Raw genomic sequence first — 21834 nt, 5'->3', positions numbered from 1 at the left:
ACATAGTGGTGGCAGCATCATGTAAATGTGTTGGAATGGCCTAGTCAAAGCCCAGACCTCAATCCAATAGAAATCTGTGGTCAGACTTAAAGATTGCTGTTCACAAGTGCAAACCATCCAACTTGAAGGAGCTGGAGCAGTTTTGCAAGGAGGAATGGGCAAAAATCCCAGTGGTAAGATGTGGCAAGCTCATAGAGACTTATCCAAAGCGACTTAGTTGCCGCAAAAGGTGGGGCCTGACGGTATTCACCCACGAGTACTTAAGGACCTAAGTGGGGAAATAAGTGAACCTCTGTATTTAATTTTTCAAGATTCTTTTGCTTCAGGTATTGTACCAGAGGATTGGGGGAAGGCAGATGTTGTTCCTATATTTTAAAAGGGTTCAAAACACTTGCCTGGAAAATATATACCTGTGAGCTTTACTTCTGTGACTGGGAAAATATTTTATTAATGGATAATATTCAGGAATTTATTGGGAAGAACTTTGTTATTAGCAATAATCAGCATGGTTTTATGAAACATAGGTCATGTCAAACTAACCTAGTTGCATTCTATGAAGAAGTAAGTAGAGGTATAGATCAGCATGTTGCAGTGGATGTGATCTACTTGGATTTTGCCAGGGCATTGATACGGTTCCTCACAATTTAGTTAGTCTTCAAACTAAAAGATGAATATTCTTGTTCTTGGGTAGAACATTGGCTTAAGGATAGAGTACAACAAGTTGTCATTGATGGTAAATTTTCAGGCTGGACAAAAGTGGTACATGGTGCCCCTTAGGGTTCTGTTTTGGGACCGCTTCTATTTAACATATTTATAAATGGTCTTGAATAGGCATTGAAAGCCATGTATCAGTGTTTGCAGATGACACAAAACTTTGTAAAGTAATAAAATGTGAGCAGGATATTGCTTTGCTGCAGAGGGATTTGGATAGATTGGGGGACTGGGAACTAAAATGGCAAATTAAATTTAACGTAGAGAAATGCAAAGTTATGCACTTCGGAGTCAAGAATGCACAAGCAACTTACACCTTAAATGGTAGTGAATGAGAAAAGCAAAAAGATTTTATTTAGGATTTTTTTGAAAGATTGTAATTTATCTTTAGTGAAATTAAGTTGAAGCCAAATTATCACTTAATTGCAGATTTGGCATGTGGTAAAAAAAAAAGACTTTTTCACAAATATTCTGGTTGCAATAAAAATTAAAAAGAATAACAATGTTCTCAATTATGCGAATTAGGAATTAGAATGCAGCATAGGAGTTAATGTTGAATAGATTGTATAAATGTAAGAATTCTGTAAGTAGTAGCAGAAGTTCTTAATAACTTGATTAGTAGATGATAACTGGCACATAGAATTTGATTAGTCGTATATACAGATTTGCAGCAATAATTATATTTGATAAGTGGCACATAGAATTAGATTGTCGTATATGCAGAGTTGCAGCAATATTAGATTTGATAAGTGGCACATAGGAATTGATTATCCTTATATGCAGAGTTGAAGAAATAATTAGAATTGATAAGTGGCACATAGAATTTGATTTAGCCTTATATGCAGAGTTGCAACAATAAGTAAATTGATAGAAGATATTTAGTGATACTTATGGTTTCTCTTGAATTTCCTGAAGATGAAGTTATTTGTAGAATTTGAAGGGATTAATATATCCAGGTATTTTAGTAGTACAATCCAGTTTGTTTGAGGGTTCATGTATTCAGGAGTCCATTCCGGTATATTAGAAGATGATGACAGCATGGTATTGTATTCTAACAAATGAGAAAAAAACTCAACGAGGAGAACGAGGTCTTGGATGTCTAATGAAGTAAGAGGTAGCTCAGCGTGGAGTCTGAGGTTGGGACAAAATCACTTGAGTTTGGCGCGGCTTCCCTATAAGGCAGGTGAGTGGAGCGAGCTTACTTCCGAACGCAAAAGTAACCTCGGGGGAGCAGAGTCACGATACGTTATGACCCAGACTTAACATAACTCTAAAACAAGAATTAGGGTCAAGAATAAATTAAGGACAAGAATAACAGAAATAATCAGAGTCTATACAAAGCCGAGGTCAGGATTCCAGAAATCACGAGTCAAATACGAAGCCGAGGCCAGGATACCAGAAATCACGAGTCAAATATGAAGCAGAGGTCAAACACAGGAATTTATAAGGGAATCTCTAGGAGCACTAAACAAGGATTTAACAGAAACCACAATTAGGCAATGACTGGGGGCTAAAATAAGCCTCAAAAAGGCTTGCCTATGTTCTGATAGGTCCACATCATCACTGTGATCCGAAACAGATTAGGATCGCAATGATGACCCGGTCACTTTAAGAGTGGGTGTGACATCATGCCAATATCTATATATAGATGTCTGTGAAGGAATGCCAATTCACTGTTCGGCTACTTACATTCGTTTTGTCATCCTGTTCCAGTTTGTTCGTTATTTTGTTCGGTTCCCGAACCGAGACCACCCCAGAGACCGATTAGAACATGGAATGTTGTGTATCTTGTACGAAAACCACAGAGAAAATCGTTAATCGAATGCTCCCCTGGGTGGCCACCATTTCTTGCATACGAATACACGTGGTTGGAACAATGGATGGTGGCCATCTTGTCTCCCGAACGCTGCCAGCGGGACTTGGTCATCGAGTGCCTGGAACTGATTTTGGCCAGGCACTCTCACGAACACCGGTCTCTATGGATCTACTCTACGTTCTTCTTCCCATTCACTTAGACGATCGGTGTTCGGGAGTTCCAGAATACCGAACACAGGGAGCATTCTCCATGAACCAGCTTTACTTTATTTTATGTGGTTTTTGTGCAAAACTTCATGAATGGAGACCGGCTCTTGCCACACTTTTCATGGAACTGTTTCTGGGCTTCGACCTCGTGGCAGACCGGTCATGTCTTCCCTGCGGTGCCGATCGCAAACTGCCGAACGGATCTGGCTGATTTTCAGATATATTATTCCCCAAGATCCAGGCTCCCAGGGATGTGGGGTTCCCATGTATTTTGGGGGTATTTTCAGAGGAATTGTAAAATTGTAGCATTTTCTGTACCAGAAGATAATTGAGATTAGTACTTTCTCTCACTCAATTGTCTCTCTGGCTCAGAGGAGGAGTTTCTTCACTGTATTAATTGCATGCCTGTTTTCCATGAAACCAGTCTTGTACCAGCATAAAGCTTTGGCTCATGTGTGTTATTATGCGACACCAGCGATATTGCAACCTGTGGATTATTGGCGTATGATTACTATGGGAAAAAGGTATGCATGACGGTGATACCTTGGCATACCGTCACAATGTCCTTATGCCACATTTTTATGGTCAGGCCTCGTGGAGTGGTCGGACTGCATGGCAGGAGGAGGTATGCGTGGCTCGATTGATTTAAGTAATGTCACACCTTGTCATCGTCTTGTCACATCCCCAATACATTGTAATACCTCACTGTTGAAACCTGTAGTGTGCACGTCATCACTGCGATCCAAAACAGATTAGAATCACAAAGATGACGTTCTCACTTTAAGAGTGGGTTTGACGTCAAGTCCACATCTATATATAGACGTCCTGCCACGTGGCCATGTAGTTCAGTCAGACCGCACGGCAGGGGGAGGTTGGCTAGGATCGAGGGAGGTGAGTCTCCCTCAGTGTGCCGCGCGGTCATGGCAGGAGGCATCTGCGCGGCTCAGCAAAGGTAAGTGAGGGCCTGATTGCCAAAAAAGCTGGCGGCACGGCAACTCTGCCGACCAGCCCATCCAAAAAAAACCTTGGGTTGTTGCCACAGAACACTTTGCGCATCAAGGTTTGTGCTTTGTTGAGGGAAGTGAACACGTTCCTTGTCCACGAGGTCCGCCAATTTGCCAGGTGTCTCTCCAATAGAGGCCAACATTTGTGTTGCCCAAAAAGCAAAAGCATCTTTCGGCCCACTCACGAATGTTGTGCGCCCAATCGCGTGCCATATCTGCCGTGAAGGATTTAGCTGGAGAGTATGCCTCGTCTGCTAAAATAATCACACGGGCTAGTGGCCTGACTGCATCAAGAAGCTTGTACTGGGCTCCATTAAACCCTTTCTCAACCCCTTTCCTTGGGTCTTTACCCCCTCTTGCCATGAAGGCCAACATGAATTGGTGAACTCTGGGGTGAATGCGACCTCATCTGGTAGGAAAGGTCTGGGGCATTCTGACCTTAATTGTTTAACCTCTTTTTCCAGTGCCTTGCGCAGCCAGAAATTCATGAATTTGAGTTGGTGAGGCGGCGGCCAATCACCAGACTGAGAATGGCGGATATTTCTTAGGTCGAACATCCGTTGACACATGGAATCAAAGAGGAGCTCACCGTCCAGTAGTTATAAAACCAGCTCCTCAACCACATCTCCCAAGTGCTGAAGCTCACCCAGGAATGTTTCCTTAACAAAGGAATTGGGACCCTATGTCCCATCATCTGAATGGTAGTCTTCCGCTTGTCACTCATTGAGAACAGATAGTGAGGGGAGAACATCCTGCTTCTCGTCCGAGAAGGCGCCATAAGCAGGTGGGTTCACTGGCCGTGTACATTTTCCCTTCTTTAGGGGAGCCTTACCCTTAGTATGCTTCGACTTGCACCCTTTGCATTTTGCTTGGCGCCCTTGAAGGATGAGTCAGTCATCGGATATGTCTCTCTTTTGAGAGCATTTACAGTAGTTGGCCCTTTTGTCATGTCTTTACTGACATGTAATGCCTTAGCCAAGGCCTTCTCTACTGATGCAGTCACCGCCGCCTTGATCAGTTCCTGAAAATCTGAGGGCAAATGTGAGTCTTCCATAATTAACACTCAAGTATATTGGGGCCTCACCAAAATGAGAATCCATGAGATAAATAGGCAAATTGGTAGCAGGGACTGCCAGGGGTATAGTGGTCGAAAAAATATGACTTACGTCAATGCAGACTGAGGCAAAACACTGGGGTTCACCCAGGTAATCAGGAGACTGCATGCATAGCTCCACTTGGCAGAACAATATATAAGTGCTCACCCCAAGCCAGATTAATAGGTCTAGATCTGACTGGCTGGCCCACCCACAGGTTGACACTAACCTGCAATAGGTCCCTGTAGCAGGCAAGGTGAACCAAATTGAATTCTTGCACAATTATAATGAAATGCGACTATCCAGGTGAAACTCCTAAAAAACAACAAGGTTTAAGATGGCCACCGCAGGTCTTGCGATACGAGATCCAAAATGGCCGCGAAAAAGCCAGCGAAATGGGATTCGAGGTAAATCTGACAAATGTTCACCTTGGAAAAAGGCAAACAGAGACAAGAGACAAATGAAAAAAAAACTAACAGAAAAAAACAAGTGCTTAAAACCGCAAACATGTTATGTTCGGGAACTTACGAACCCAGAGAGAAAAAACTACTGAACCTGAAGGGTTCAATTGTGTACAGGGAGAGAACAATCCGAAGAGAGCGTGCAGCATCGCAAGAGCACTCTTGGAGTGGCGAGCGCAGCCACAGCAGTAAGAGTACCAGTGACAGTGGGATGTCATTAATCTAAGGAAACTGGAGATGGGAAGGGAGAATAGATAATCTCTTTGAAAGGGGTACCCCCAGAATTAATTACCATAACCAATTAAAAGGAAAATATAAACATATATGATAAATGATCTTGAAATAGGCATTGAAAGCCATGTATCCGTGTTTGCAGATGACACAAAACTTTGTAAAGTAATAAAATGTGAGCAGGATATTGCTTTGCTGCAGAGGGATTTGGATAGATTGGGGGACTGGGCACTAAAATGGCAGATTAAATTTAACGTAGAGAAATGCAAAGTTATGCACTTCGGGGTCAAGAATGCACAAGCAACTTACACCTTAAATGGTAGTGCATGAGGGATAACCACACACGAGAAGGATTTAGGAATGGTTATAGACAACAAATTAGGCAGCAATATGCAATGTCAATCTGCAGTTGCTAAGGCCAGTAAAGTTTTGTCATGTATAAATAGGGGCATAAATTCTCAGGATGAAAATATAATTTTGCCTCTTTATAAATCGCTGGTAAGACCACACCTTGAATATGCTGTGCAATTTGGGGCGCCTGTTCTAAAGAAAGATATCATGGCACTAGAAAAAGTCCAGAGACAAGCTACAAAATTGATAAAAAGGAATGGAGCATTTTAGTTATGAAGAAAGGTTAAAAAAATTAAATCTGTTTAGTTTGGAAAAACGGCGCCTGAGAAGGGATATGATAACTTTTTATACAAATATATCCGGGGCCAGTACAAGCCTTTATCTGGAAATCTATTCATAAACAGGGCTATACATAGGACACAAGGCCACACATTTAGGCTGGAAGAAAGGAGATTTCATATAAGGCAAAGAAAAGGTTTTTTTACAGTAAGAGCAATAAGGATATGGAATTCTCTGCCTGAAGAGGTGGTTTTGTCAGTCACTACAGATGTTTAAACTGCAATTGGATAAATACTTACAAAAACATAACATACAGGAATATAATTTCTAATTGGTGGGGTAATAGCTGCTTGATCCAAGGAGACATCTGACTGCTATTTTGGGGTCAAGAAGGAATTTTTTTTCTAGTTTGTGGCAAAATTGGAAGCGCTTCAGACTAGGTTTTTTGCCTTCTTTTGGATATGTGAGGAAGGCTGAACTTGATGGACGCAAGTCTCTTTTTTAGCTATGTAACTATATACCTTAAAGACAAGCCAATAAATTTAAAGAAAAAATAGACACATATACAGAAACAAGACAAGCCAATAAATATGTAGACAATAGACAAATGTGTAGACAATATTCTGACATGACTTGTAATGGAGCATCAGAGAAAGAGGAAAATGCATGCTGTATACTCTGCCTGTCTCTGATTGGTTCCTTATTTTCCTATGTTCCTTATTTTCCTATGTTTCCTATGTTCGCTATGGAGTAGTAAAGGAAGTTTATGCAAAATATGAAGCCTTCTGTCACGTAACAAAATCATAATTTACCCCTTTCTTATTCATTGCATCAACACTTATTATATATAATTTTGTTCAGGAGAAATATTACTTTAATTCCACATCAAATGTTTATATAAATGTTTATATATGGAACACTATTTAATATGAATAAAATAGCTTTCACTGCAATAAATCACACATATTTGTATGCTGTGATGTCTCACGAGTACAACGATGCCCCTATGTACAGGTGTTAAGACCTGCAGGGGAGATGTTACTGCAGTCCCTTGTTCCTTTTCCAGCTGCTGAGTATAAGTGACCATAACTCCAGCAGGGGGTAGAGATGAATACAGCTTCACGACAATCCTTCCCAGTAGTTAGAGTATCCTTTCCCCAAACATGAGCCAAGACTTCATGAAGGGTGTAACAGAACTAAAGCTTTATTGAAACAGGCTGGCTTTTATGGGGGTCCTCATGCAAGAGGACCTCCCAAAACAAACAAACATATTACCAATCACTGTACAGTATTTTCTTACTACACGCCCCTTCCTCTGCCTGGAAGATAGTGAGATAAGTTAAAGGTTAAATCAATTATCTCCAGGCAGAGGGCACACATTTTACCCCAACATTGGAACACCCCTTTCCCCACAAGGTATCCCCACAAAATACATATCCCCTGATAGCCCCGATCTGGGAGGCAAACATATCCAAATTTCGCCCAGATCGGTTCAGGGGTTTTTAAAAAGTGTGGAAGTCTTAGTTTACCGACCACACACGAGGCTCCTGCCCAAAATGGTTCCACGAATTCCGTGTGTGGGGTCGGTCGCTTGGGAAAAAGGGCGCAAACGGTCAAAAGTCCCGAAAATACTCTCCTGGCTCATAGGAGCGATTGTTCCCCTGGTCCATACGGGGATAACTACCGAATGCCGCTCTTCTGGGTGTTCGGCAAGTTGGAGAACCGGCCGTCCGGTAGTTTTCAGCGGTACCTCGCACGGTCGAGTGTCCGATTTTAGTTCCGGACACTCGACGACCAAGTCCCGCTGACTCGCCTCGTGCGGACAAGATGGCCGCCGTTTTCTTTTCCTCGTGGCGGGCGGCTATACAAACAACGGCCACCCAGGGAACACTCAATTGTCGGGGATGCAAACTGCCGAACGGATAAGCTATTGTTGGCAGAAAAAGGGAATTAAACACAAAACATAGAAGAAAAAGGTAGCTGGGGTCTCTTTTCTTCACATTACTCCCCCTTAGTTCCATGGGTCGGCATACCCGCCTAGACCCTGCCGGGTTGGCTAGGGGATGTCCGGGTGGTAGCATTAAGAGTCCGAGTCTGTCTGACGGGAAAGTCCATCCGCATTACCGTTCTGTTTGCCCGGACGGTACTGCAGTGTAAAATTGTATGGTTGCAACGCTAAACTCCAGCGTAACAACCGGGGATTGTCTCCCGAGACTCGGTTGAGCCAAATAAGAGGGTTGTGATCAGTTAGTAGCGTAAAAGCTCGGCCGTAGAGGTAGGGTTGAAGCTTCTTTAAGGCCCATACCAACGCCAAGCATTCCTTTTCTACGGTGGCATAGCTAACCTCCCGAGGTAGTAACTTCCGACTGAGGTATGCCACCGGGTGTTCCATGCCATCTTCCCCCACCTGGCTCAGCACGGCTCCCAGCCCAAACATGGAGGCATCTGTGTGAACGAGAAAGGTCTTATTAGGGTCTGGGGCCGCCAATACTGGAGCTTTGCTCAGAGCTGCTTTGAGACTTTGAAACGCTGCTGCACACTCCGGGGACCACGATACCTGCTTGGGTAGGGCTTTTTTGGTTAGATCGGTGAGGGGCTTGGCTAGGGTGCTATACTCGGGGACAAACTTGCGATAGTACCCTGCTGTGCCTAAGAAAGCTAGGACCTGAGTCTTAGTGCGGGGTTGGGGCCAATTTGCTATGGCCTCTATTTTGGCGGGCTCGGGCCTCTGTTTACCCGAACCTACCCGATGCCCCAAATACTGGACTTCTGCCATGCCCACATGGCACTTCTCGGGTTTCAGGGTAAGGCCGGCTTCCTGTAATTTGTGGAATACCAAAGCCAAGTGCCCCAGGTGAGCTTCCCATGTGCCGCTGTAGATGGCGATGTCATCCAAGTAAGCACATGCGAAGTCCTGCATTCCTTCCAGAAGTCGGTCCGCCATCCGCTGAAATGTAGCCGGGGCATTCTTCATCCCAAACGGCATAACCTTAAATTGGTATAGCCCGAATGGGGTGACGAAGGCTGACTTAGGGATGGCAGCCGGGTCTAGGGGAATTTGCCAATAGCCCTTACACAGATCTAAAGTAGTCAGGAAGTGTCCACTAGCCATGCGATCGAGCAATTCGTCGATCCGCGGCATAGGGTAGGCATCTGTGATTGTCCTGTCATTTAGTTTCCGATAGTCAATACAGAAGCGAGTGGTGCCGTCTCGCTTCGGTACTAACACTACCGGAGACGCCCAGGGACTCTGGGAAGCCTCAATAACCCCTAGTTCGAGCATTTCCTGGAGTTCCTTCCACATGCTCGTGCGTACTGCTGCTGGTATACGATAGGGCTGTTGTCTCAAGGGGTTTTCCCCCTGGGTCTCTACTCGGTGTACTGCGGCGGACGTGTATCCGGGTAGAGAGGAGAACAGCCCACCGTATTCCTGGAGCAGGTGCTTAGCGTCGGCCTGTTGAGGGGGGTCTAGCTTGTCTCCTAATCCCACTTGTTCTACCGTCCCGGGGTTAGCCGCTAGTAGGTCTGGTAAGGGGAGTCCCTCACTATCGTCTGTAGATGGGGCGCATATGGCAGCCACATCTTCCGAGCGTCCGTGATAGGGCTTCAACATGTTGACATGAAAGGCCCGTCTTACTCTTTCATCTGAACATTTGGCCACGATATACGTGGTGTCACTAATCCGCTCGACTATTTTAAATAGCCCTTGCCAGGCTGCCTGGAGCTTGTTCTTTTTGGATGGTCTGAGGGCTAACACCCTTTGCCCTATGTCCAGGTTCCTATCTCTGGCCCCGTGGTCATACCATTGTTTCTGGCGTTTCTGGGCCGCCCGCAAGTTCTCCCGAACGGACTCGGTGAGAGCTTGTAGGCGGTCCCGAAACTCCAGCACGTATGGCAGGACTGGGACTCCCTCCTCTCCTGTGTTGCCCTCCCAGTGCTCTCGTATGAGGTTCAGGGGTCCCCGGACTTTTCTCCCGTAGAGGAGTTCGAAGGGGGAGAACCCAGTGGACGCCTGAGGCACTTCCCGGTAGGCAAACAGGAGGTGAGGTAGAAACTTCTCCCATTGACCGTAGGACTCTGTGAACGCCGTGAGCATTTGCTTAAGCGTGCCGTTAAATCGTTCACAGAGGCCATTGGTCTGTGGGTGATAGGGGGAGCTGAATAAAGGTTTAACCCCACAGCTCTGCCACAACTGTTGCGTTACAGTTGCCGTGAACTGGGTCCCTTGGTCGGAAAGTATTTCCCGGGGAAACCCTACTCGGGAAAAGATCTTAACTAGGGCCTCTGCCACCGTCTCCGCCTCAATGTTGGAGAGCGCCACCGCCTCAGGGTATCTGGTGGCATAGTCCACCACCGTGAGTATGTAGCGTTTTCCGGAGGAGCTGGGTTTGTTGAGGGGCCCCACCAGGTCTACTGCTACCCGGTAGAATGGCTCGTCAATGATAGGTAGGGGTCTTAATTTGGCCCTAGGGTGATCCCCCCTTTTTCCTACTCGTTGACAGGTATCACAGGTTCTACAGTAAGACTGCACATCGGTGGATATTCCTGGCCAGAAGAACGTCTGGGTAAGGCGGTCCTTAGTTTTCTTGATACCCAGATGTCCGGCTAGCGGGATATCATGGCTGAGCCTTAGAAGCTCCGCCCTGTATTTCCGGGGTACTACCAGCTGCCTCTTTATCACTTGTGCTGCCCCCCTCCCCACTCCCCCGGTAACCCTGTACAGCAACCCCTTATCCCATTGGAATCCCTCGTGGTTATTCCCTTCTCTGGGTGTCCCTACTGCCTTCCTGTAACCGGCTAAGGTGGGGTCTGTTTGTTGGGTTTGGCCAAAATCTTGGGGGGTACCCCAGAAGGGGATAGGGTTAGGGGCGACTAGGGGGTTTTCAGTTCCTACCTGTGGTTCCTCGGAGTGTGTTGGTCCAGCTCGGCGGGCTTGCGCCCTAGTGGTCACTGCGCAGGCTCCGGCAGGTTCGGATTGTATCAGCTTTGAAGTTAGGCAGCCTAAATCATTCCCCAACAAAACGTCGGCTGGTAGTCCCGCCATAATGCCTACTTCCATCGGCCTGTCACCATGTCCCCAATTCAGCTGTACCCGAGCAGTGGGTATCTTGTGGATGGCACCCCCGGCCACCCGTACTGCTACAGTCTTGTTGGTGCGAGCCTTGGCAGCTACGGTATGCGGTTGTACCAGCGTAAGGGTGGCGCCCGTGTCTCGGAGCCCCTCGGCTTCTTGACCGTCTACGGTGACCAACTGTCGGTGGTGGACTCGATTGTCTATTTCAGCTTGGGCTAGGTCTACCTCATGTAGGACAGCCCACTGTTCGGAGTCGGGTGTTGGCTCGCCCACCGGGGTGTGCTGATAGTGGTGAGCGGCCGCCCTCGGAGTTTGTGGGGGCCGTTCCCAGCTGGTTCGGCTCCGCTGAGGACAGTGGATCTTGAAGTGCCCGGGCTGATTGCACTGGTGACATACCGGGGGAGGTTTCCGTACAAAACCAGGTTGGGGTGTGGGTGGTCTGGGGTTGGTCACAGGTCCTGGTGGTGGAGCACTGGACTTTACCAGAGGACGGTTCCCACTAGCTTCCCCCTTTCGGCCTTCGTGATGCTCGTCCGCCAGCTTGGCTGCGGCTTCGATGGTAGCCGGCTTTCGGTCTCTGACCCAATCCCTGGTGTCTGCCGGGGTGTGCTCGAAAAAATGTTCAAGTAAGAAGAGCTGTAGTACCTCTTCCAATGTGGTGGCTAGGCAGCCTTGTATCCAGTTTTGGGCCGCTCGATATAGCCTAAAAGCCCACTCAGTGTAGGAGTCTCGGCCACCTTTCCGTAAGGCCCGAAATTTCTTTCTGTAAGTCTCTGGGGTCACAGCATATCTAGCAAGCAGAATTTCCTTTACCTTGGCATAGTCATGTATGGCTGTGTCAGGAACTGCTCTGTAGGCCTCGGCTGCACGGCCCGTGAGCTTGCTGCTTAGGATCGATGCCCATTGCTCTGATTCCAGACCCTCCAAAGCGCATTGACGTTCGAAATCCTGCAGATATGCGTCAATCTCTGTTTCTCCGTCCGCAAAGCTTTTAAATGCAGCATAGTTAATTTTCTTTCGCTGTCCTCCATTTATAGATCCTGTTAGTGATGCGTTGTCTGTTTGGATCAAGCTGGCCTGTAGGGCACTGCGTTCTGCATTCACCTGTGCCAGGATTTGCGTTATCGCCTCCGGTGGTGGGTTCGGCCCATATAAATTTAGCCTCCACATCACCTTCCGCTGGAACTCCGCTTCCTCTCGGCTGACGTCCGTCACGCTGCTGGTTTGGTCGCCCTCCATTAGTTCGACTATGAGGGTAGCTTTTCTTTTGTTGCTTGCCACCTGGCCTCGGGCTTCCAGTAGATCTTGTAGCGTCGTCTTTTTTAGTTTCTCGTACTGCTGGGCCATTCATCAGTTGTCTTTCTGCGTTCCATTCAATCCCGTCGCTTGCCACCAGTTGTTAAGACCTGCAGGGGAGATGTTACTGCAGTCCCTTGTTCCTTTTCCAGCTGCTGAGTATAAGTGACCATAACTCCAGCAGGGGGTAGAGATGAATACAGCTTCACGACAATCCTTCCCAGTAGTTAGAGTATCCTTTCCCCAAACATGAGCCAAGACTTCATGAAGGGTGTAACAGAACTAAAGCTTTATTGAAACAGGCTGGCTTTTATGGGGGTCCTCATGCAAGAGGACCTCCCAAAACAAACAAACATATTACCAATCACTGTACAGTATTTTCTTACTACACGCCCCTTCCTCTGCCTGGAAGATAGTGAGATAAGTTAAAGGTTAAATCAATTATCTCCAGGCAGAGGGCACACATTTTACCCCAACATTGGAACACCCCTTTCCCCACAAGGTATCCCCACAAAATACATATCCCCTGATAGCCCCGATCTGGGAGGCAAACATATCCAAATTTCGCCCAGATCGGTTCAGGGGTTTTTAAAAAGTGTGGAAGTCTTAGTTTACCGACCACACACGAGGCTCCTGCCCAAAATGGTTCCACGAATTCCGTGTGTGGGGTCGGTCGCTTGGGAAAAAGGGCGCAAACGGTCAAAAGTCCCGAAAATACTCTCCTGGCTCATAGGAGCGATTGTTCCCCTGGTCCATACGGGGATAACTACCGAATGCCGCTCTTCTGGGTGTTCGGCAAGTTGGAGAACCGGCCGTCCGGTAGTTTTCAGCGGTACCTCGCACGGTCGAGTGTCCGATTTTAGTTCCGGACACTCGACGACCAAGTCCCGCTGACTCGCCTCGTGCGGACAAGATGGCCGCCGTTTTCTTTTCCTCGTGGCGGGCGGCTATACAAACAACGGCCACCCAGGGAACACTCAATTGTCGGGGATGCAAACTGCCGAACGGATAAGCTATTGTTGGCAGAAAAAGGGAATTAAACACAAAACATAGAAGAAAAAGGTAGCTGGGGTCTCTTTTCTTCACAACAGGTTTCACTGTGTTTTCACACTGAAATTTGCCAATAGGTTTGCTGGTCCTATGTTACCTTTGAGAGCATACGGAGGCACAGGAATGAAAATTACCCGCATCATGGCATACCGTTTGTAAAAAAAAAAAAATAGACAACTTAGGGTATTTAATAGGCTGTGTGTTCATGTTTGGGTTTGCATTTTTTTTTAAAAAATGTTTACAACATACACATCATAAGGGCATAGAAAATGAAAAACTGATAGCCTACTTTGCCAAATTATCAAACGTGCCCCCCCCAAAAATGTGTAAAAGTATTGTTTGAGGACTAAGCAGCTATTTTACATAAAAGTTCCACAGAGACTTTGACCACTGCTGCCCAAGAAAGTAAGAGGGCTTTAGTGGAGAGCTCTAAAAAGACCTTCAGGCACTATAACTCATGAGGACTGCTGATGGCTTCTATAAAGGCTTGAAGACATCTCCTGGTCCATTAGGATAAACAGACTTTCAGAAGAACACCAGATAGGGGATCTATAGGCATGGAGCCTAAGACACCTGTGACGGACTGAATAATTATCACTGTCAAGTATTCCCTTATTCCCATAAAACAATGTCGCCAATAATCCACAGGGTAAAATATCGCTGGTATCGCATAATAATCCACACATGAGCCAAAGCTTAATGCTGGAACAAGACTGATTTAATGGAAGCAAGGGCATTCAAGTTATAGAACATCAGACTCCTCCTCTGAGCTAGCTAGATAATTGAGTTTTATGAACATACTAAACTCAATTATCTGCTGGCCAGAAAAAGTTAACAATTTCACAATTTTTAGAAATATACTTTATACATATCAAAACCACATAAAAACCATATGCATGGGTAGCTGAGCTTGATGGGAGTAACATATAAAAAATTCACAAAAATCCGTTCGGTACTTTTCAAACGGCACCGTGTGAAAGTTTGACCGGCTCGCCACGAGGTTGTAGCCGACCAAGAGTTCCATAGAATTGACCGCAAGAGCCGGTCTCCGTTCAGATGGATTTATATGAAAACCGCCATAGATGGAATAAAGATGATTCGATTAGAATGCTCCCCGAATGCCGTTCGTCTACCGTATGGGACTTCCATAGAGACCGGGTGTCCGTGCTATGCCCAAAACAGTTCCAGGCACTCGACAACCAAGTACTCCTGGCCACGTTCGGGAGTTAAGATGGCCGCTTCCATTGTTCTCACCATGTGCGTTCGTATGCACAAAATGGCGTCCACCTAGGAGCATTCAATTAACTTGTGGTTTTTATATAGTTACTCAGTGTTCCATGTTCTAATTGGTACCCAGGGTGGTCTCCATTCGGTAAAACAAATGTTTTACCGAACAACAACAACAACAAAAAATAATCCAGTAAATAAAATAGCAGGGAGTGGAAACAACTGAACGGGTTGTGGGAAATCCTTCACAACACCTAACTAGGATAACAGGACAAAGTTTCATTGCTTAGTCTTAATTCTGGTCAATAGGCTTTAGAGCTGGAAGAATAATCTCCTCACTAATATAGAAGAAGTTGATTTATTACTAAATTCAGGAACAGTTCTGAGGGTTATTCTATTTTGTGAAAGACAGTAAAAGCTTTTATGCAAGATAGTGCTTGAAGAACTGACAACCTTCTACCCAATGCTAATGCAAAAACAGTTCCAGGCACTCGACGACCAAGTTGTGAAAGACAGTAAAAGCTTTTATGCAAGATAGTGCTTGAAGAACTGACAACCTTCTACCCAATGCTAATGCCACCTGTAGAGCTAACTTAATAGTAAGCAATCGTGGTGAGTTAGAGTCTCATGGTTAAAAAGGCAAAGATTTCAGAGCCCTTTAAACCAGGGAAGGATTCCATGGGGAGAAATAGTAAACTGGAGGCATCATATTAATACAGCCAACAGATATCAATATTAATATTATATTAAGTGCTGAGATATGTACCTCTGAGGTGATGTAGCTCAGTCCTTGATGAGTTCTGGATTGAAAAACTATAGAGCCTCCTTGGTAGAGAGATTTTGAATGAGCACCTGTTTAGAAGAGACCAGGAAAAAAGGAATCCCAAACTAGCTGAGGTGGAACGTTAACTAGCCTTCAGAAGGATACTAATTACTCCAGTTGAGAAACCCTTATCTTTAAGCCCTTCTTTTTCAATATTCAAACCTTTAGTATGAGGGAAGAAGGATTTGCATGTAGCACTGGACCCTGATGTAGGAGGAATGAACTCTTTGGGAGATCCCATAGAAGTTTGTTGTAGAGGATTAGCAGAAGTGGAAACCATGGTCTGGGTGGGAAATATGGAGCTATTAGGATGATCGATACTGGCTCTTGTAATCTACTCAGAACGTGAGAGGAGTTAGGGAAAAGGCAAATCCCAGGTATGAGGTCTACCATACTCTCTTCCTTGTCTCTAGTACCTGTTGATCTGAAAGGAAGGGAAATGAGAGTCTTTGTATCGAAATCATCTCCTGGGCTGTAGGTGTTGATTCAGACAAGCTTTCTTGCTTTCTGCTATTTTCTTGATACAATCATCTTGGAGGATGCATCCACAGACCAGGAACTGAACCTCAACCAACTGACACAGAGAGAGCAATGATTCTGACTACAGTATAACACAATCTACAGAGGCTTCTGGGCTAAAGTCTATTGCTGGCTTTCTGTCTTGTAAATTGTCAGAAAAAGAACTGCTTCTTTCATCTTTAATATGCTCTTCCAAATTATCCATCCCCAACTTAGATTACTAGAGACTGAGGTAAGGGCTACAGCAGGATGAAAGCATGTGCCAGCTGCCACATTGGCTTCTATAGAGGGTTAAGTCCATTCTCTCTTCCATGGAGTCTCTTAGAGAGCCTGCATTGTCTACTGGAAGAGAGGTTATTTATCCAGTCTAACTACTTAGGAACAGAGTCCTAGTATTAGCCTCTGAAATCCCAACGGACGATACTCCCTTGTGTTGGAAACTTCTCCCAGTTTAGGAACATTCCTCTATAATAAGGATCTTAATGGTATTGTGAACTAGAAAAGATGCTCTGTTTCTTCTGACATTACAGTTGGTACAGTTGGTAGTAGAAGGCTCATCCATAGAAAATTATTTCAGGTGTAAGGGCTTGTAGACTCTGGAAATCAAATGATCTACTTAAGTTGATTCTGAAGAGACTCATATAAGTTCGATATACTCAGTCAAACATTATACCAAATTTCTGAATATATCCATCACCACAGATTCATCAGAGCATTCGTTCTGGGATTTGTCTGGAGGAGCCAAGCTTTAACAGCTTCTCTGATGCCTTGAGATACCTTTGTTTAATATTGCATAATATTCAGCACAGGGGTAGATGGGCCTGTTGCCGCATTCAGACCGTCTGCACAGAGCCTTTTCCTTTACAAGGCTTTCTAGTCATATGCCTCACATAGGATCCTTTAGGGTGACTCCCCTTGTATGATGCAGATGGTTTTCTTTCTGTAGATGTATCATCATAGGGAATTCCAATTATTAATAGGCACTCTTACGATAGAAAAAAAATGAATGGCTTACCTATGTTTCTTAGAGACCTTTTTCTTGGATCAGAAGAATATGAATCCATAACTGCAAAAAAATCCCTTTTCATCCTTAGCAAAGCAAATCTGTGGTAATGCTGTAACCATTTTTTATTTTTATTTTTTACAAGGAGACCTAAATTGATAGATACAGAAAAAGTGGTAATATATCTTTAAATAAAGAAAAAAATACCAAAAAAGAGTATTCAAATTAAGATGAAAACTGCACTCAAATATTCACCTGTAAGAAAAATATTGCAGTTTTGGTGCTGAAAAAGGGGTACCAATATATCATAATGATGTCACCGCAACCTGATTATTTATTAAAAGGTACAAAAGGCCTAGAAATAGAAAATGTAGGAAGCTCAAAATTTGAAGGGACTTTAAGAATTCAGATGAAACAGATAAAGGAATGAAAAGTATTCAACCCCCATTAAAATCAGGTTTATTGTCAAAATTGACAGACGTTCATCTGCTTGCAATAAACAAATCAAACAAAAGCAATTGAAATAGCTCAACACAACGAATACTTCAAGTGGTTTCCCCAAATTCAACTGAAAATGCAACTTATAATGACTTCTCCAGTTCCAAAATTATTCAACCCCTTCATGTCAAGCATCTTTAGTACTTAATAGAGCACCCTTTTGCTGTTATGACCTGTTACAAGATGCATAGCCAGACACCACCTTCTACCCAAGGTCTCCTTGAAAGTTGGAGCTGCTGGGAGTACTGTGAGATGAAAACGATAATTGAGGTATAAATGACTGCTTTGCATGGATTCATATTTATTATTATTATTATTATGAGCAAATTAAAATTATGATTAAATTCAGCCCAATTGTCCTGATGATGAGAAACAAAACATCTCAATTATTGTTCTAATGTCTGATTGTAGCTTAAGATTAAGTAAACTTTGTAAGCCTGGACAAACTAGTATATCCTATGATCAAGGTATTCAATACATAGTTTACTGGGCATTCACCCCTGAATAGTACATTGTATGTTATAATACAACCGAGCACGCAGTGTATGGACCTACTAACAAGTGACAAGGATAAATAAGCCCGTTTACTAGTCGTTTGCATGGCCCGGCTTACGCTGAGTGCACAGAAATCTAAAAAGGGAAATCATAACAAGCAAAGGTTAAAGGGGAACCACAGGTAATCGATTAACAAAGCCAAGTCAAGGATGCCAGTGTAATGGCACCCCCGTTTAGTAGATCTTCCCCTTCCAGAGATACAGGCATAGCTACTGCAGAACACCAAACTCCCGAACTGGATACAAGGGAATGCTCCAAACTCCCGAATTGCATACAAAATAGCACTCCAAACTCCCAAACTGGAACCTCACGAATAGCTGCTAGCAGACGAACAGGAAAAGCACCCAAGCGGCTTACACTCCTGGCAATCAGTCTCTAACAGCATATAGTAAATCCCCCCAAAGATGAGACATAGAAACATAGAAACATATAATGTAAGGGCAGATAAGAACCATTCGGCCCATCTAGTCTGCCCAATTTTCTAAATACTTCCATTAGTCCTTGGCCTTATCTTATTGATAAGCTCTGTGTTGAGGGTCAAGCAGTGGTCTGGATTATTGAGGGCTACCTGCCCAGTATTTATGCAGGTCTTCCACCTGGTGGACACTCCCGTAGGGGACCAGATGGAAGACTGTGACAAAGGACAGATATGAACCAATGACAGACACACAGAGGTAAAACATCCCCACAATGCATCCTAATGTCCCTCCCTCTGTCCTGGAGATAATTGGGAAGTAATCCAATTATCTCCCAGGACAGAGGCAAAACTCCATTAACCACATGGCACCGTAAAAGACATAAAAATGTACAAAGTTACAACTGTTGCACAAAACATATACATTCTACCTATCCCCAGATAGTTTAGATCTGAGCGCACATTATCACCGAATGGCGCTCAGATCACATACATACATTTCAATCGCCATGGAGCCAAAGTCTTTCCCATAGTCTTTCGTTACATGAATAGGCTCCATGGCATGGCTATCTGGGGTAATGCTGTTCATACGGTTTAAACTACCGAATGAACAGGCATCCGGTTAAATGACCGAATGCAGAAGCAAGGAGGCTGACGGCTCAGCGGTGTTCGCGCAAATAAGTGTCCGTTTCCAGTTCCATAGTTTGGGCGCTGAACACCGCTGGCCGTTCGGGACTTTAAAATGGCCGCCGCCATGTGTTTGGCAAACGAACAAAGGCCACCAAGCATTTGTCAATTAAGCTGCGGTTAACACTCCCAATACAGGTGGTCCAGTCATTTGGTTGTTTGTTCGGTAGATTGAATCTACCGACCGACGGGCAGAAAGGCACAAACAAGCCTTTTCTGCAGGGGAAAAGAAGGCTTTTTAACATGGGGCCATAGTCCAGAGGCAGCAGGCTTCTCCAATGCAAAGCCAGAAATCAGAATAGTCAGAGATGGCTGATTTAAAGACCAGAATATAGCAAACAGTATAACCACGCTATTGGGGTACTCAGGATCCATAATAGGGCACAGGACACCTAGAAACCCCCTACTTTTAACTCCCACTTACATTTTGGGGGCATAATTATCCATAACAGGTCACACGACACTTAGAAACACCCTAATTTCAACTCCCACTTACATTTTGGGAGCACGGTTATTGTAAACACTCCCACAACATATATTATTGGACATTTACAATAACCGTGCCCCCAAAATGTAAGTGGAAGTTAAAATTAGGACCGGGACATTACAGGAACATTCTCATACACTACTAAAACAGAAAACACAATTAAAATTGTCAAGATTCAAGTGTAAAGTAACAGTTTAAAATTATATCAGATAATATTACAAAAAAATACTCTATAATGTGCTTTCATATATTATAGTTGTAAATCACTGTTGCTTGTGTTCTTGTGTTTATTTCTGTGACTAGATCTATATGTTTGTTTTGATTATTTGTTTTCTTCACAGTTCTACAAGATGTCTACCTTTTGGATTGCTATATTAGATGCCTTTTACCAGAGTCTTGTCTGCTTCTTTGTACCCTATTTTGTAAGTATACTATACTTTTTTTAAATTAAAATCTGTGGAATCCTTATGATATAATGCAGTTTTAAAACGTAGAACACATTTAGTTTTATATTATATTGTAAAAGATTAGCAAATCTTTGATATATGCATAGCAATTTTCCCTTAAAGTGAACCTGTTATAATTCACCCCTTTTATGATGCATGATGGAATTACTCTATCATGGTTGTCCTACCCTTAAGGAAGTATTTTACCAACAGCTGGTAACTGGGAACTCCAGGTATCATTTGATATCACGGGTTTCGCTCTGTCAGCTGGGGCCAGAATTAGGTGTGATGCTCACACTTTCATTAGTTAAATAATAAGCTCTAGTGGGAACAGCTTTGGGGTCTGTAAGGGCGACCCTTCCCTCCTTATGATATAATCCCGTAGTCTGTACTGGATAATGACTCGAACATTACGTAATATACAAGCAATCCAAGTGAGAGTAGTACTAATTGCCCAGCTGATAAAGCCCTGTATGTAAGTGGGGAAACTCGTTCTGGCAAAAGTGAGAGTATCCAGTTGCCAATTTATGTTATATTTGTTTTAATATTCAATAAATATATTTTTAATTATACACTTGGCACCTTGTTCCTGCTACCACTAAAGAGGGAGTGTGGACCCAAACCACACACTGCATATACATCGAGCCTAATATCGGCTCCATCCTTGTGAGTATTTACTTGTGATATATCTTGGATTTCTTGTATATTACGTTATTACCCTATGTTCGTATTTTTTCATTATTGAGTCATTATTCAGGTCAGACTACAGGATTACATAATAAAGAGGGGAAGGGTCGCCCTTACGGTCTCCAAAGCTGTTCCCACTAGAGCTAAGTATTTAGCTCAAAGAAGTGTGAATGTTAAATTGTCTCACCAAATATACCACAATATTGCTATGCACAGATACACACTATTGTATATTGTAGCAGACCACGGGTTACCCGGGCAATTTCCTTCCTTCAGCCCCTCAGGAACCCTTAGAACAGACAGCCATTCCCCCAGTAACTGGAAGACACACAGCTCTGGAGGTACAATACGATTTTATTATGCCACACTCGGCTTTTATGCGTAGCCACATGCAAGGGGTCCACTTCATAAACACACAGGGGTTGTATCCCAAGATCCTCTACACCTGGGAGCCAAAGCGCAGGAAAGGGGTCGCTGTCCCTTTGTCTCACAGATCCAGAAAATCCAGCCGATTTAGCCATTGCCCCAAAAGTGTCCCCACCAACCTCAGGTTCCCGCACAACAGCACATTCCCTGGCCAGACTCTGTTGGCGAGGTTCCTGTGCTGAAACCTGCAAGGGAAGCGTCCCCTTTTAGGATACGAATGTTCCCCCTAGCTGGCATTTGTGTATACAAAATGGTGGCCACCCATGGGAGCAATCATGAATTACTTCCCTTGCGGTTTAACACTATGTTGCAAGTGCGAACATTCTGACTAATTGGTGGGAACGTTCTAATGGGGACCTGGGGTGGTCCCCATTTGGGAGACGAATGGGTTTTGTCATTTATACTGCTCGAAAGTCAGGGAAAACACATAATACAAAGGGGAAAATGCACAAAAAAGCAGCGGTTAAGTTTAAAGGTTTTTACACAAG

The 21834-nt window shown here is 44.3% G+C and overlaps 1 protein-coding gene across 1 annotated transcript in view; it reads left to right on the top strand.

Annotated features, from left to right (window-relative positions):
• Nucleotides 1-21834, top strand: part of ATP10B (ATPase phospholipid transporting 10B (putative)) — a 369072-nt gene that overhangs the window by 303574 nt on the left and 43664 nt on the right. The window contains exon 18 of the mRNA XM_063447492.1: nucleotides 20129-20209. Within this exon, the coding sequence (XP_063303562.1) occupies nucleotides 20129-20209 (81 nt within the window). The remainder of the gene's footprint in view (nucleotides 1-20128; nucleotides 20210-21834) is intronic.

The sequence above is a fragment of the Pelobates fuscus genome, chromosome 3 (genome assembly GCF_036172605.1).
Source record: "Pelobates fuscus isolate aPelFus1 chromosome 3, aPelFus1.pri, whole genome shotgun sequence".
Classification (NCBI taxonomy): domain Eukaryota; kingdom Metazoa; phylum Chordata; class Amphibia; order Anura; family Pelobatidae; genus Pelobates; species Pelobates fuscus.
This window is presented reverse-complemented; position numbering and strand designations above follow the sequence as displayed.